This window comes from Podarcis erhardii (genome assembly GCF_964252035.2).
Source record: "Podarcis erhardii genome assembly, chromosome: 4".
Taxonomy (NCBI): Eukaryota; Metazoa; Chordata; class Lepidosauria; order Squamata; family Lacertidae; genus Podarcis; species Podarcis erhardii.
The window spans coordinates 42,937,849-42,954,534 of NC_138508.1; the positions used below are offsets into that span (position 1 = coordinate 42,937,849).

General features: G+C 40.4%; 1 protein-coding gene across 3 annotated transcripts in view; it reads left to right on the forward strand.

The window, feature by feature from the left end:
• Positions 1-16,686, forward strand: part of IGSF3 (immunoglobulin superfamily member 3) — a 494,096-nt gene that overhangs the window by 372,049 nt on the left and 105,361 nt on the right. For 2 of the 3 annotated variants that reach the window (XM_081858447.1, XM_081858448.1), the window contains exon 2: positions 498-605. In XM_081858447.1, the coding sequence (XP_081714573.1) occupies positions 515-605 (91 nt within the window). In that variant the 5' untranslated portion in view covers positions 498-514. Of the gene's footprint in view, positions 1-479; positions 606-16,686 lie in introns of those variants that run through there. The other variant, XM_081858449.1, reaches the window with a different exon arrangement.

A 16,686-nucleotide genomic window follows, 5' to 3' on the forward strand; every position in this document is an offset into this window, starting at 1 on the left:
CCTCCCGAACTGTCGATGCAGTCCGTGCAAGAGGACGATCTCAGCCTCGCTTTCCCTCTCGTCTAGGAAAACTAGCAAGAGACACCTACAAAACTGGTTCGGATGTGGGCAGACCTGACCCTTCGGGCTCTTTTTTGTGCACGTGAAGAGCTTGCAAAATAGCACAGGTTGTTAATCCTTGGACACATAGCCACTTCTTGAGCCGAGAGACGGATCTTCCTACACCTTTCTCTTTCCGGAGAGCAAGAAACTGTGTACAGTACTTCTTTACTGTGCGGTGGGAGACGGAGTAGGAGAAATCAAAGTAGATGCTGCAAAGCACAATGTGTTGGAAAAGCAACAGTGTCTGTTTGGAATAATCATTTAGCATCTGAAGACACATTCACGCCTCCCACTAAGCTTGTCCTTCACTTTGTCTTTTTAGTATTATTCCTTCCCGCTGCTGGTTATCTTCCCTACCCCTTCTCCCCGTTGTGTTTCGACTCTACCAAAACACTCAAGAGGTGAACTGGGAATGAGAGTGATGCCCCTTTATCTTCCCTATCTTCCCTCTTCTACAAAGATGAGGTGCTTTCTGCTGGAGCTGACATCTCTTCTGCTACTGGGTAAGAGGCTGCCATTCTCTGTCAACAGTCCCTGGCAAGTTTTTAACTCGCCATTAGCCCTTTTTCCTCCTCTCCCCCCCCCCCCCAATATCTAGCAGTGCTTACTTATAGCAAGTCTGCCTTTTATCATAGTCTTCTGGGCAGTTCCTTCTGGTATATAACATCATGTTGTTTCCCTCCAAAAGCAGAGTTATTGTTGTTGTTGCAACTTAAAGACAGGGGACTTATCATCATGAACTCGCTTAATTTATATTGTAGTTTCTAGCCCTTTTTCTGTTGTGCTTTAAATAGAATTGTGTCTGGTTTTGAGATGCCACACACAGAATTGAATTCAGTCAGCAGGGCTTTCATGCCGAAGGAAGTATTTGAGTTTTGAGGACAAGCACGGAGCCAGCGGGCAACAGAAGATGTGGTACTGCAAAGACTTATCAGGTTGATTGTGGCATGTGCCATAAGCTTAGGTGGACTAGGGGTGCAATGCTTCTCCCCCTATGTTGATGACTGGAGGGGGCGGCATTAAGATGGCCCATTGGTGCCTCCTGGCCTCTGCCAGAGAAGAGTAGTACTGCTAGTGGGGCACCAGTTGGTGGAGACTTATAACCCCAGTTTTCCAGATAATGTACCCTGTGGATCCCCTGGGGGTACCAGTCAGCTATATCAGCCTAGAGCTGACATAGAGAATATGTCTAAACCTTCCCCACCCCTCCTGTGCCAACCAACATGAGCCAGCAGGACCTGTGATGTGATGGTGGGCCTCCTGTTGTGCACCCCTGACCCCAGAATAGCTCTGCCTGTGCATGAAGTGAGCTCTAGTCCACAAAAACATACGCTACAATAATTCTATTGATGTCTAAAGCACCACAAGCCTTCTAGGCTTTTAAAAGTAAAACAACAAAGATAGCTGCCCTCTGGGAATCCCCCCCCAACAGTAGAAGTAGTGATTTGGCTAAATTCCAACTCGGGGAACAAGGGACGCTCTCGGTACAATATACTTCACTGTCTGCTATCAAGTGATTTGTTGCAATGTTTGCCTGTGTTCTTAAACAGCTGCTGTTCATATCCCAGAAGTGACTATGGGTAGATGAAGCGAAACTGTATGTAGTTCCGTAAAGTGCATTGTGATTTTTCTGGATGAGAGATGCTACAACACTGTAATTGTTCTTGTACACGTTTAAGAGGGACTGAATGCAAGGCAGTGAAAGAATCCCATGTGTCTCCGGCGAGGTTCACATGGTTAGTCTGGTAATTATACAGTTTGCTTATTGAATAAAACCAGGGATAGGGAAAATGCAGCAGAATACATGGCTGGAATGGGGAGTGTGGTTGATGAAGATGAGCAAAAATGTTTGTGCTTTGTTGATAAGATCTCTCTTTCCCCACCCCCACTATCCACTATGACTTTTTAAAAAGGCACTTCTGAATACTTGAAGGAAAATGAGCCAAGCAGCTAGTGTGGCTTTTATAATATTGGTTTTAAAACAGCCGTGTAGTTAGTCACTTGCTTGTTTATCAGTAGTGAGTAGCTTTCCAGACCTCCTACTCAGACCTGTGACATAAGGATACTCTCAGGTGGGTCTGCTGGTGCTTTGTGAATAAATCTTGTGCTTATTTGCAATGCTTATTTTTTTTAAAAAAATCAGTAGTCTTCTGAGCAAGACACCTTTGCAAAACTGTTCTGTTTGATCTGCAACTCCTTTGACCTTATTTACTAACGGGAAAGTTTTTGGGGAACCCTTAACGCTCCAGCAATATGCATGTTTGCTTGGAAGTAAGCCCCACTGAAATCAGTGGGACTTGCTCCCATGTAACTGGTGCGTACGGTTGCAGCCTAAGGCATAATCTGTCAAGTGATTCTATTGTTTTCTGATAGCTGACATGGATGAACTGGAATTGCTTATTCAGTAAACATGACTAGCTTGAGCACTAAATCCCTTTGGCTTAAGGACAATATCATTGTGAGTAACGTATTCCTAATATGGTGTGAATGCTTCCCTGATCTCCTTTTAATGTCAGTGTCCCAGCCCAACAGTAGAGGGCTCTGTGTTACTAGAGGAGCTGTCTTCTATGGTGATATAGAAGCAAGGATCTGACAACGGAGTTTTCAAATAATTTAAACATTGGCCCCAGTGTCCTGGTTCAGTGCCAGCCTCTTAACTGTCTTTCTCTGACAGCTTCAGTAAAAAAACAACAAACCACTCTGCAAGGCTCCCGTTCTTACAACTTTTATCTTAACCAGTGCAGCTGTATCTCGTATTTTTTGTTCAAATGTCAAAATTCCTGTCTCGTCTCCACCCTTGACAAAAAGAATGAATGCTGCTGGTGGTCTGTGTGGGGTAGATTTGAAACACACAAGGCTGTTTCTGTTTCTTCAGGCACTTTTGCTAGGTATGCTAAACTGATGTTTTAAATTACACACAACGGATCTGGTGATGCCTTGAAGGCCTTGTGATACTTGGAGGCTCTGCGCTACATGGAAGTTTTTTGGGGGGATGGAGTGCATCCGTAGGCTAAACTTGATTTGCTTCTCCAAAGAGAGGTGGGTAATGTGAAGTCAAAAGCTTTATCTTGTTCTATAACTCAAATTTTCTAACTGAACGGTTTAGAAAGCCCTTTTTTGATGAAGGCGCTCATCGTGTGGCTCGGAACTTGCAGCAACTTACGATGTCAGATCTTGGTGTAGTTCGTGTTTCTTTTACCGTTTCATTTAGCATTTTAGAATGGCAGGGAAGGAAGAAATTGGGAATTTTAAGAGGGATGGAGGATGAAACGCAACTCTGGTATAACCATGAGAGAAGTCAGGAGGGGGAAAATGCCCTGCAGAGCCATGGATTGAAAAGTCTCATCTGGCATGTGGGTGTCGTACAGAGGATACTGCTGAGTTTCTTTTCCTTGCACAGCAGTGCTTCAGTTACAAGGCTTTGAGCAAGTGACATTTCATCATGCTGAGTATATAATGGGGCGAAATAGGGTAAAGTATTGTAAATAACCCTTGCGCAGTAATGAGACTGCTAATGCCTCTGTCAGGCGCTGCTGGGCCTGTGTGTACTTCCGAGATTTACTTGCTTCCTCCAAAGATGCAAAGTCTGATACCAATATCAGCAGTGTAATATATAGGAAACAAAACATAATAGGCTTAGAGAAAGTTATGGAACTCATTTTCCCCTGGCTGGTTTATGAATAGTTTCCCTCTTTCTTTCATAATAGCTAGACTCCCACCAGTGACTGAACACCGAAGGACTGTAAATTGTGTGCTGTGAACAAAAGGGATTCTCTGAATTTCTATGTAAGCTCTTCTTCTGTTCCCTCTGTGTTCGCTGGCATTATAACTGTTAATTTGTTTTGCGGTTGTTCTTTTTTTAAAGTAGGCATAAAATAGGATGGGTGTGTTAATAGCTGCTTAACTGCCCCTTGACACACATTGTGGTCCAGTGGATGCTGGTGAACTTGGAATTTAGACTTCTGGATTTAAATGCCATTCCAGCCATGAGCAAATTGCTATTGTAGAATGGAGACAGGACACTACCTTACGCTGAGTCAGGCCATTAATCCATTGCCTAAGAAGCTGAGATAACAGGACGCCCATAGTGGGTCTTCTTTTTATTTAAATTTGTAAGAAAGTTTTTTTTAAAAAAGCAGCTGACCGGCAGGATCTAGATCAGGGCTGTGGCATGGGGAGGTGTGGAAAGTATTTTAGGACTCTGATTTATATTCAACCAAGTTTTATTCAGAGATGATCCATTTAAATTATTCAAGCTAAGTTAGACTTTGGCATTTTATTTTTTAAAAAATGAGTGTACGCTGAGTAAAAGTTGAATGCAATTCTTTCCCACTCATGTCATGTTCCCAGTGAAAACTGTTCCCTCCAGTTGTTGTTTTGCCCATTAGAGAATACTTGGCATGCACAGGGACCGTGTATGTAGGTTTCTCTTAAAGGTGCAAATAGCACATGGGGGGATTTTTAAAATTGGGAAAATAGTATCCCTTAGGGAGCTCTTTGCCATTATTTATAAAGTTACTTAAGATGCCATAATAGATCCCTCTTGTTGTTTATGGTCTGGCCCTCATGCAAAAGACACATTTCTAGCCTTGTTGCATGTAATCCTTTAATTAGGGACACAATTGTTTGAGCCAATGCACTGTTGGCCTTCCCTTAATGAAATTAATTACTTCATAAGGATCTTTTGAGACTGAGCACTCTGTGGCACTAAAACTATTGGTCATAATAATTCTGAAAGGCAGGGAATTGCTTAAATCAGTGTTTTGTGAAATATGAGAATCTTCACATCGATTGACTTTCATTAACAGAGCTACTCAAACAAGGCAGACATACACTTCAGTACGTCAGCACTACACTTTGATTTCATCTAGGCCAGACTCTTGATATTTTATGTTTCTTGCTATGTGCATGAGACCATAGCCCATGAAAAGCACATAACTCTTCAGTGGGCCCTAACCTGTTCTAGAATGGCACTGGCAGCAAGCAGTGATAGTCCACTTTTCTCTGTATAAGAGGGTGCAACGAAGAAACACTGAGAGATACTTCTGCTTCCAGTGCAAGATTCCCCTCTGCATTTCTGCCAGTGCCTTAATCTATAAAACCAGACTATAAACCCAGTTAAACTTTCCTGTATGCATAAACATACTTCATCTATATGCTGGCGAGGTTGTGGGGGCAGAGGCAGCTATAGGCACTTGTGGTGGACATGCCCAAAGGTGGCATATTTGAGGGCGCAAGTGTTCAATGAGATAAGTAAAATCACTCTTCAGCATATCGGAGTCTCCAGAGCTTGCATTACTGAATCTGTATTTAAATGAGAATTAAGACTTGGTGGATAAACCACTAATTGGATTTCTCTTAATGGCAGCATGTATGGTTGTAGCCACATTCTGGAAGTAGCCACATTCTGGAAGGACTTAAAAGGTGCAAACGTGAGCACTTGTTACAAGAGAGTATGGCGTATTGCCGTGACTGAAAAATTGATGGACAAATTGAGACTATCAAGAGGGACAAAGAACAAGTACACCTTTTCAGGAGAATGGTGGAGCTTTATTTTGTTCACAAGTACCCCAGGAAACTGAAGCCCAATATCAAAGATTTAAATATCAAATATCAAATATTAAATATCAAAGATTTAAACAAACGTGTGGATCATGTAATAGGAACATGTTTTACAGATGCATACATCTGTAAAACACATTTTATAAGGTGTGTTGTATGGATGGAAATACAGGTTTTCCTAATGTATTTTTGTGGTCTGTGGGAAAATTTCATTGGTTTTGTTGGATATGGGTTATCTTTGTGTATGCGACTTTCTGCAAATAATACAAATCAAGGTAATTAAATCAAAGTAAAACCAGACTTGTCTTAGCACCACTAACTAGGAAGTCATATAATTTGTTCTGGAACCGCTCTAACTGGGTTTGTTAACTTAGTGCTGAGAAAACGCACTTTGTGTGTATACAAATATTTTTGCTAGATATTTTCCAAGACAAAGCATTGATTTTTGGTTCTGGAGCCTTAGTGGTGAGCTTTGATCTTGCTATAGAGATCATTGAGATAATACATTTGTTCTAAACTGGAAGAGTGTATGTTGGTATACTGTTTATTGAAGTAAATGATTCTAGATCAGTAGGAAGACTTCTGTGAGGTGTTGGCCAACAACAAATCACAGATTAATTCTGGAGATTTCAATTTTTGTGCCTTTCCTACTTTATTTCAGTGATATGTTTAGCAGTCATGTTGTAGTACCGTATTTTTCGCCCCATAGGGCGCACCAGCCCATAGGACGCACTTAGTTTTTTGAGGGGGAAACAAAGAAACCCCCCCCCTCTCCAGGCTTCAGCGAAAGCCTGCATTCGCCCCATAGGACGCAGGACGCGCACACATTTCCTCTTCATTTTTGGAGGGGGGAAAGTGTGTCCTATAGGGCGAAAAATACGGTAATTCTCAATTATTTCAGTAGGTCATGACTGGATCCAACTCATAGAGAAGTATTGGGCTAGGAGTCAGTATAGAAAATAGAGCCTCTGTTCAGTACCTGAGAAGTTGATGAATTCTTAGAACTAAGAAGGCTCTGAAGCATAAGTTTCAGAAAAGGGGTTTTGTTTTTACTGCTGTTGCTTCTGCTGCAAAGTAAACTGCAAGGTCTATACAAACAGTTGCCTGGGAAGGGTAGAACACAAAGTTACTCAGCCTTACAATAAGTTAATGAAGCATAAATTCTGACATGCCTTCTGTGGTGCAATGCAAACTCCGATGTTACCCAATTTCTAGGCTGCAGATCTTTTTCTCCTGCTTCTTGTGCCAGACGTTTGCATTCTCTGGTAGGAGGATAAACTTCCCAGATACCACTGATATCAAGGGCATATAGGGCCTCAAGCCATTGTCTGACATGAATTGCAATAGTATGACTGTCTTTGCCTTTTAAATGGCTAGATACCCTTTTGTAACCTGGTGTGTATAGGGACTCCATATTTGTATTTGCATCCATTTCCTCTGTCTCCATACAGTGCTCTTAGATACTTGCTGGATAACTGTTCTGGAAAAGTTTTTATTAGTTTTTATGGTTATCTGATGTAGGGAAGCAGAATTGTTTCCCCAGGCAAACTTGAGATTTCTCCATTCTTAAGGGGAATGGAAAGTTTAAAAAATGCTTTTCATCTTTCCTGAGGACATTTTTGTCTGTCTGGTAACTACAGTGGTACCTCCGTCTAAGAACAGTCCTGTTAATGAACGAGTTGGTCAACGCACTCTGCAAAACCAGAAGTAGGTGTTCGGCTAGCGAACTTTGCCCCGGAAGACAAACGGAAGCCGACCAGTGGAAGGGCACCGGCAGTGGGAGGCCTCATTGGGGAAATTGCACCTCGGATTAAGAATACTTGCGGTGTAAGAACGGATTTCCGGAACGAATTAAATTCATAAATGGAGGTACCACTGTATTCACAAGACCTCCTCCGATATGTGTACTGAGCAAAACTGTACAGTGAATAAGGAGGTGGCAACAAGTCCCCAGTAATACACATGCTTAGCTCCGTTATTCACTGTAATGTAGTTTTCCAATCTCAGGTCTTACTTGGAGGCTGGATGTGAGTGGACACTAGAGGCAAGCAAAGAGAGATGTGGCTGAATCCAGGCAAACATAAGATTTGTTGCCCTTGCAATCAGAATTATCCAGGCAAGATAATGATGGAGGTTGAATCTTGTGACCTAAATGGAATCAAAATCAGAGAAGTGTCAAGGTAGCCCAAAGAGTTTAAGATGAAGCCTGGGCCTTTCTCTTGTGTGAGAGACTGTGGTTGACAAGTATGGTCAGGAGAGGAAACACGAAGCCGAGGTGCAAGTAAGCATAGAAAAAAGATCTGCAAACCGTTGTGCCCCATTATGTCCTTCAGAAATTGACCAAAGCTGAAGGAAATAAGTAGCCTGGATTACTCCTAAGGTGGAATATGCTACCAACTTGTCTGTCCTCTCAGGGCTGATAATTTATCCACTAATTAAGACTTCATCTGAGCAGCTGAGGCACTAGTAGTTTGAACAGCTGTTGCTAGACCTATTGCAGCATTGGTGTCAATGACATTCTGTGTAGGTTTGTTCATGCATATTCTTTTGTGTTAAACAAGCCTTTAACTTGCTTTTGTGTGCTTCAGGAACATAAAAACGAGTTAAAGCCTTAGTAATGTATAAGTAATGTATGGAGGTATGTGTGAAAAACTGAAGGTTTTCTTAGAGGATTAGGCCTGGTTCACATGTTATACTTAGCCAAACTACAGCTTAACATGAATGTTCAAATGTGTGGACTTCCAGAGATTGTTCTGCCATGGTTTGGCTTAACAAATTTTCTGAACGCAGGCTCATGGTTTAGCTCTCCCAGACAAATCCAAAGCTGTACACCATAGGACAAACCTTGGTTGCAGCTTGTGGTTAGTCTTCAGAGAACTATGATTTTTTGTTTGAATGACATATTAAGCCAAACCATGGTTTATTGAAACAGCAGAATTGACTGGGATGGCCGTGGTCTATTCTTCTGGAGCCTGCACACATGCACAAAGCCATGGTTTGGCTTAGCGTGAAGTGCAAACCAAGCCATTGTGTACCCTGAAAAGAAGCTTCTTCTGTGCAATACTTGGTACAATGCAAGCAAAGAGATATCTATCCTAAGGACTACTCTCTTCTTGGTTTAAAACAGGACAAATTGCATTTCCAAGATTGGAAAGAATTGTTCAGCTTGTATATGCAGTAGTATGCATTAAAATTTAGGAGGAGGAAGAATATACAAAAGGCAGCATAGGTTTGTGAGTGCTTTCCACGTAATGTGTCTCTCTGATTATATATAGACATATATTCATATTGTAAATATTAGAAGCGTGGCTGCTTTAACTGAGGCATGTATTAGTGAGACTATTGCACTAAACTGCCAAAAGCTCACTCTAGCTGCTATAGGTAAAATTTGCTTTGATTTGTGATGGTAGGGTAGCAAGAGACTCTGGACTACTATAACAGTTTGCTACTGTTCTTGTAATCTATTTCTGCCTAATGATGCTCTCTTATTCTACAGCACTATGTGGGTGGAAAGTGCTCATACTTCTGTTCATTCCTGCAGAGCTTGCTCCTGTTTCCTCCTACTGCCACCATTCCTCTTCTCTGTTTCTACTCCTACTTGCATCTTGTGTATATCCTACACAGCTCTGCATCAGATACTGCAAATACATTCCCAATATTTTTGGGAGGAAAAAGCACAAAATGTGTTTGCATAGATATTGCATAGAACTATAAAGTTGGGAAACATACACATGGACTATCTAGCCCCTATGGCTAGCATTAAGGCAGGTTGTCCTATACTTAATATGCACACAACTGATGTCATCCTATCTCACATGAAAAATCTCTGAGGGTAAACCTATATTATCATGTTTTGAAAAAAGGGCCACATATTCACAATCTGAAACCCAAACTGCAATATATCAAATGCCCAGATCAGCTGTGGCTTGGGAACTGTTTTATGTGCACCTCAGTAACTATAATTAACTCAGGTTGTTGACAAAGATGTAGGTTGATGGAGGCATATATCTTCTACTGGTATGAATTTGATTTGATGTCATCGAAGGGGAAAGTGAGCCCAGGATAACCAACCATGTAAATAGGTCCTACTTTTAGTACAGCTCCTAGCTCACTGTTGAAACTGTAGTAGTAGGAAAATGTATTTTTATTTTTTTGCCAAAAAATAGAGGCGCAGTCCTTATGATTCATGTCAGAATAGGTCTGCAAAAGCAAAATTATAAAAACTAGCGGCACAAAACCAATAGCAGTTAACCTGTGTCATCACTTAAGATGGGACAATGTTGAACTGAGAAATGAAGGCCGATGGATCTCCAGTCAAGCCAACAGTGATGGCTTGTGAGTTAATTTAAGTTTGCCCAAAGTACAGTGTGGAGATATTTAAGAAGTACATTTGATCACAGTCAAGGATATTCAGAGTGACAAACATCAGAAATGCACAGAGAGCAGTAGTGCTCAAATGGGGCAGAGAAGTAGAGGGAAGGAATATTTATTTACTGAACTTGGAGTGAAAAACTTCTGGCTGCCCCTGTATCTCTGGGAATTTTTACCCAATATTCTTCATAGAGGCAAAATGGCGGCTGTATACCAGTCAGCTTCCTACCAGTTGATGGAGTGGAAGAGCCAGCATCAGTGGCGTAGCGTGGGGGGTGCAGGGGGGGCCGGCCGCACCGGGCGCAACATCTGGGGGTTAGGGTTAGGGGGCGCTAATCCACGGGTTAGGGGGTGCAAATTACTTGCCTTGCCCCGGGTGCTGACAACCCATGCTACGCCACTGGCCAGCATATGCCGGTTCCCCTTTCAAATATTGACCTTTATGTGTAGATATTGGCAGTTTGATGGAGAGGTGCACTTGCCCTTGGGACTGCTAACAAATACTGGCTTTGATTGTTGAAAAAGCTGTGGAAAACTGAATATTGTGGCGCTGTGAAACATGTTTTCATGAAGAAATGTATGAACTGATGAACTGGTATTACTTCCATGCTGTCTTTGCTTCAATTCTCAGAAGAATCTTGGAACAAAGGTGAACACACTGAAGCATGTTGTTGCAAATGTTCTTGCCTTTACCATGTCTATGAATTCCCAGCAGTGACAACATCAGGGACAAACAATATTAAGAAGAACATAAGAAGAACTCTTCTGAATCATACCAAAGTTCTCTCTGGTCTAACATCCTTTTTTCCTGCAGTTGTCACCAACATTTCTCTGGAATGCACACAAATGGACCACAAAAGCAGTAACCCCCTATTTTTGCTCACATTATCTGGGCTGGTTCTGACATATTGCTCTGAAAATTGGAGGTTGCACATCATGGCTCATATCCATTTATAGTTTTCCTCCATGAATTAATTTGTTTAATCTCCTTTACTACCTTTGTGGCAGCAAATTCTATACACCAATTCCCTAAAACCTAGTGCTGCAGAAGCACTGAAAAAAGGTTGGCAAGTTTTGAATGCACCTTGAGTGTTAATGTGCCTGAAAATATTTCAAGTATCTACTCTTGTTATCCCAGCTTTTCAAGTGGTCATGCAGGTGGGTGCTGTGCAGATACTCCTAAGAGAAGTTACAAAGAGAACTACAGCAGAAGTGATAAAAGTTGGATTTGTATTCAGAATGAGAGAGGGTTTTGGACATACCTACACAGAATGACATTGATTGCAGAGAAAAAAATGAGTCTGCGTGTTGTAATAAATTTTACAAGAAGATTATTGTTGATGAACCAACAATTTCTGAGATTTACACCACAGTGCTAGATTACCTTTTGCTATCACCACAAGATCATTTTTACATAATGTGGCGTAGTGAAAGAAATGCTCGTAACACGATGAAATAAATTGATGTGTTCACCCACCAAAGAATTATCTGCAGTGAACAAAAACTGTGTTCATTCAATGCAGGTGTAACACATACAAGGTGTGTGAGAATTAGGCTTTGGATTCCTGTAAAGTGGCATTGCAGCCCAACATATTGGAACATTTGTATTTACAAATGAAGAAGTACATTCATAATATATAATGATGAGAAAACATGAAATTCAAGATAAAGATACAGTGACTCAAAAATGAACAAAAACCCCAGAAAAATTATGGATTCTAATTTCAGTTTTAATTTGTATACAGTACTGCTCTTCCACATCGCTGAACTCAAGTTGGTTTACAACCTATCAACATGACATAGACAATATAACTAATGGTTTCATAAAGACTTTCTAGTGGACAGCAGAGATTTCATCATAGTAGTATTTCATAGAATACTACTTCCTCTTGCATCTTAGGCCTTCCTATTAACACTTCCTCAAACTGTCATACAAATGGATCTGGAATAATCTGACAGTGATGCTAAATTTGGCTTTCTACTCCATAGCCCTTGAGGTTAGCAAGGTTGGTGGTGATGCTCATAAGTTACCATGCAACAAGCTTGTAAGGCATAATAGCTACTTTAGAAATTCCATAGAGATGCTGCTAAAAGCATAGGGATGATACTGATGTAATAGATTTGAGCTTTGGAGGGGTTTCCACAACATTGCTTTTGGTTGCTGAAAACTAAATTTCTCATACATCCAAATAGCTGGATAGATGAACGATGTTATACAGTGTGAAATACATTCTGCAAGCTTAAATATTAAGGAAACATACCTCAGGCATGTGTATGTGTGTTGTGCTGGCATGTAGCCAGTTTTGTTTATTGTATGGTCTCTGTGTGTTTAAAATCACCTTCTCCAAAGGAGTCCTCTAAAGTTATGGAAGATGGGCAGTTGTCATTAATCCTGGAAGTCATTGTGGTAGGGACCACAGCCCACATTTCATGGATAAATCTTTCGGCTAGGCTCTTCAATGTAAGAGTTGGGGAGAGAGAAAAAATAATAATAATAAATATTTCTTTATTGCTTTAAGATACAGTACTACATTATCTCAGTCCTATGGGTAGTTTACAAACATTGGTTGTTGTTGTTTAAAAAAAGTTTTAAAAATAGCAGCCAAAATACAAACAGTACAGAACAGCATCTCGACACAAACGTAGCAACATAAAATCCATTGAAGCCTCCATAAGGACATGCTTTCATACCTGAATTCATGTATTTTTAGATTTATTTTTAGATTTTTTTATGTTGCTGCTTTGATTAGGGGACCATCCATGTCGCCTTCAAACAGCTGCATATGTTTATTATGAGGTGAGCAGCTTCATTTTAAAAATGTTCTTAGGCTTTTTCTTTTTGGGGGGAAAATTAAGACTTGGTTGCTTTTGGAAGAGACTGGAAGAGATAGAATTAATTTTCTCAATTGCTTTGGATATATCTATTGAGACAGTACTGTTGGATAACCTTTGCACTCTGCATCTCATAACTGCAAACCTGTTAGGTATTTAAAAATTGCTCTGCTTTTGTTTAATGCTTGTTCTGGAGAAAGGTGGTGGTTTGTAACAGGTTAAAACAATGCTCTGTTTATAGCCTTTTGGTGAGGCAAATGTGTGTCCCCTTTTAAAGAAGGTTCTTAAATTCTGTTTCTGTCTTGCTCTCCCTGTATCCCAGGTCTTGTTGTCTGACTTTGTGATTGTGCTCTAGTGGGTACCATAATTTTCTCTGCAATTTTCTTACCAGTCTATACACTTGTGGCCCTTTGCTGCGATTCCTCTTAATGGTGTCTGTTAATCAGTGCTGTGCATCTTTTTCACTTTATTTGTTTGGAGTTGAACTTAAGCTACCAGTATTTTTTTTCAGTGCACCTCAAATGTGCTATTGCTGGGGAGCAGTGATGTGGGTTTCCTGGGAGAAAATTGAATTGGATTTTTTTTTACCTATTCAAGTTAGTGTACTTTACACACAAAAACTTACAATTTGCATCAGAAAATTTTCTGATGTTCTAGAGAGCAAAATAATTTAGCACAATTGTTTTACTCGCATTTTGTAAACAAAGCTAAAAGCCATGCTTGCTGTGCCTAATATGTGTTTGAAATTGTCATCCATTTATTGTTAATGATGAACTTACAAAATGGGAAACATTCCATGGAGAAATTAAGTATTGGAAAATTTTTCCATTTGGGAAAGTTTCCGCTCTACATTGCCTCGGGGCAGCAAATGAGTTGACTAGCTCTGAAATATATGAAGTTCTTGGTTCTCACTTACAAGCTATCGAGAAGGAAATATTTGAAGGAAGCATTACTTGAAAATTGCATATAAATAACAAGCACCTCTTGCTTTTACGGAGCAGAAAGGGTTTGTTGTTTCTTAGCTCCTGGTAGTTTAAACTTGGTGTGAGTGTAGTGTGGAGAATGAATACCTGCTTATAGCTAAATGGGTTAATTGTTAGAGGAGTAGGCACCATGGAATCTAACTATGATTTATTTATCCATTAAAAAATCCATAATGGGGGACAAATTTACCCACAAGATGGCTTTTCTACCATTACCAAACCTCCTCTGCAGGTGCTACATGTATTCTGGGGTGTGCCACTTCAAATATGTTCAGGGGATTTGTGACAGATATTCATGACTTCATTGATTGGTGAGTTGATGTGGAAAGTGCTCTTTGAAGAAAGGAAACTTGAAAACAGTTGCCCTATCCTGTAGATGGTAGACATTTTATTGGAACTTACAAGACTTGTTAAGTTCGAAGTAAGGAACAAGATGGGCTCACTTGTCCACTTGGGAAATTCCAGGTGAAAAGACCACAGCAAGACCACAGCAAGAATCCAGTTTGGATTTCAGCCTCCTTGTTTAGTAGCTGTGTTTTAACACGCATTGGTAGCCCAGTGTTCAGTCTAACATCTCTATGGATGTTTGCAACAAGGAAGTACCTTTCTGTCTTGAATCATTCAAGTGTTTTTATTCATTAATAAATCCCACTTGAGTCTGTTATATTGGATACACTGAAATCAGATAAATAAAAACCCTCTCTTCTTGTTAGCTATGTAAGCCTTGCCTCCAGTTTCTAATCAGAAGGGACCAAATATGTAAAGGAGTAGAGGATGATCAAAGCTTCTGTGTTCTTGATATAACTAGGGAATTTAGACTGGAGCAGTCATCCTGTTGTTGTGGATAGTTTCTGCCTTTGTTTTGTGTGTGTGCTCTCCTTATCAATTAAAAACATATATCCTTGCTGTCAAGCGTATACTCAATCAGTGTTTATCTTTTCTTTCAATTCAGTAAGCCTAACCTTGAGGGGTATGTCTGAAATATTGCAGAGGATTGGAACCAGCCTAATTAAGTTATGGCAAAATTCTGCTTTATGTTGACAGGAGCAGTTCAGAAATTGTTTGTGGGTGGTTTTTTTTTGAGCTATAAAATAATGGTTGTTGGAGGCTGGGGCCATGTTTTGACCATCTCTCTGGTCCTCTGTTACATCTGCAATTTTTTATTTTCTGTAGATCCATAGGATAGGCTTCACAAACAAGCACTATATATACCATCCTTTTCAGCTTGATATAGAGATGACTTTACTTGTCTAACTGCAAAGGAGAGTGTCTGCCCCTCCCCCCAGTTAGAATTAAAAAATAGCCATTTGTGAAAATCAATTGGGATTGTAGGAACCTGCCTTATACAGAGTCAGATCATTGGTCCACGTTGCTCAGTATTGTCTCTGTTGACTAGCCAGTGGCTCTGTGATTTCAGACAGGAGTCTCTCCCAGTCCTTCTTGGAAATGCCAGAAATTGATCCTGAGACTTTCTGAATGCAAAGCAGATGCTCTTGTCATGGAGCTACATCCCTTCCCCTAACTACAGGCAAACATGATTGGAAAAGGAACTGAACATGTCCAGAGCATGAGATAATAATAATAAAAATGGATTGAGACCTCTTCATTCAAGGAAAGAAAGTATCAAGTTTGTAGTAGTACCCAATGGTGCTACATATAGAAAACTCAACCTTGTACTTCAGCACTCGCCTGGTATAGGTAATAGCTGATAAGGAATTGCATGCAGGCAAGTGATTGGATGTTGCAAGAGCAACAGAACTCTCCATCCTTCCTCCACTATTTCCCAGGAGGATAGTAACTTTTGTGGACTTGTTTACAAAATATAGTCATATTTGATAAAAATAATAATAAAAAGAACGCAAGGTAAGCACTTAATAATGGGTGTTATTTCAGCAGTTGCAGTGATGGACAGATCTAGCAGATGGAACTTGCCATAAAATTGTAGACTGAGCTGGAGGAATTGCAGTTCACATTTTAGGTTTGTAAGCTCCTTGTGGTAGGAACCTTTCATCTTGTATTCTGTTATGCATCATGCACACTGATGCTGCTGTATGTATTGCAAATAGCAGTAATTAAATCCTTAATAATCTGAGCAGGATTAAATGCTAGGACCTGGCTTTTTCAAAACTGCAACTGTGGGGTGGGTGTGTTGTACTAGCTACTTTTAAATTTTGTGTCTATGTGGAATCTGGTTGGTTTCCTCCTTTTTGTGTTAAATTGACTGTAGCTTGTTTCTGAGAATGAAACACTTGTGGGTTAGTACCCAGAGCCATTTCTGTATTTCTAATATCCTCCTTGACAGATTATAGCAGTGCATCTCTTTTCCCTTCTGATAACATGCAAACCATCCCTGATACTGTCCTGTTTTGGGGGGCGGGGGAAGAGGAGGATGACTTGAAAGTAAGACAGGGAGCTCAGTTGGCACAAAGATATGGCCTGCCACATTCTATGGCAGCTATGCAAACTAACAAAGTTTATGCAAATCGTTTTAGTAGCTGAGGCTTGGCCGTTCATTGCAAAATCAGTTTATAGTAAAGCTTCTGTGATTGTAGCTCTAGCCCTAGATTTAGTGTCGAACCTTAAGCTGCTGTGTACAATGGGCCGCTTGGGCAAACAGCGATTGTGTTTTGAAAATACAAAAGCAATGTTATTCTGATGTTCCTGTGAAGGATTTTATTTGGGAGACCTACTGTCAAGGATATACAGTCTGCCTGGTGCAGTGAATCAAATGTGGAACAAGCAGTGATAGTGTGAGATGGTTTTAATACCATGAGGGCATCTTAGAAAACAATAGAAAATTCTAACAATACAGCAAGACGTATTATCATTGCTTTTT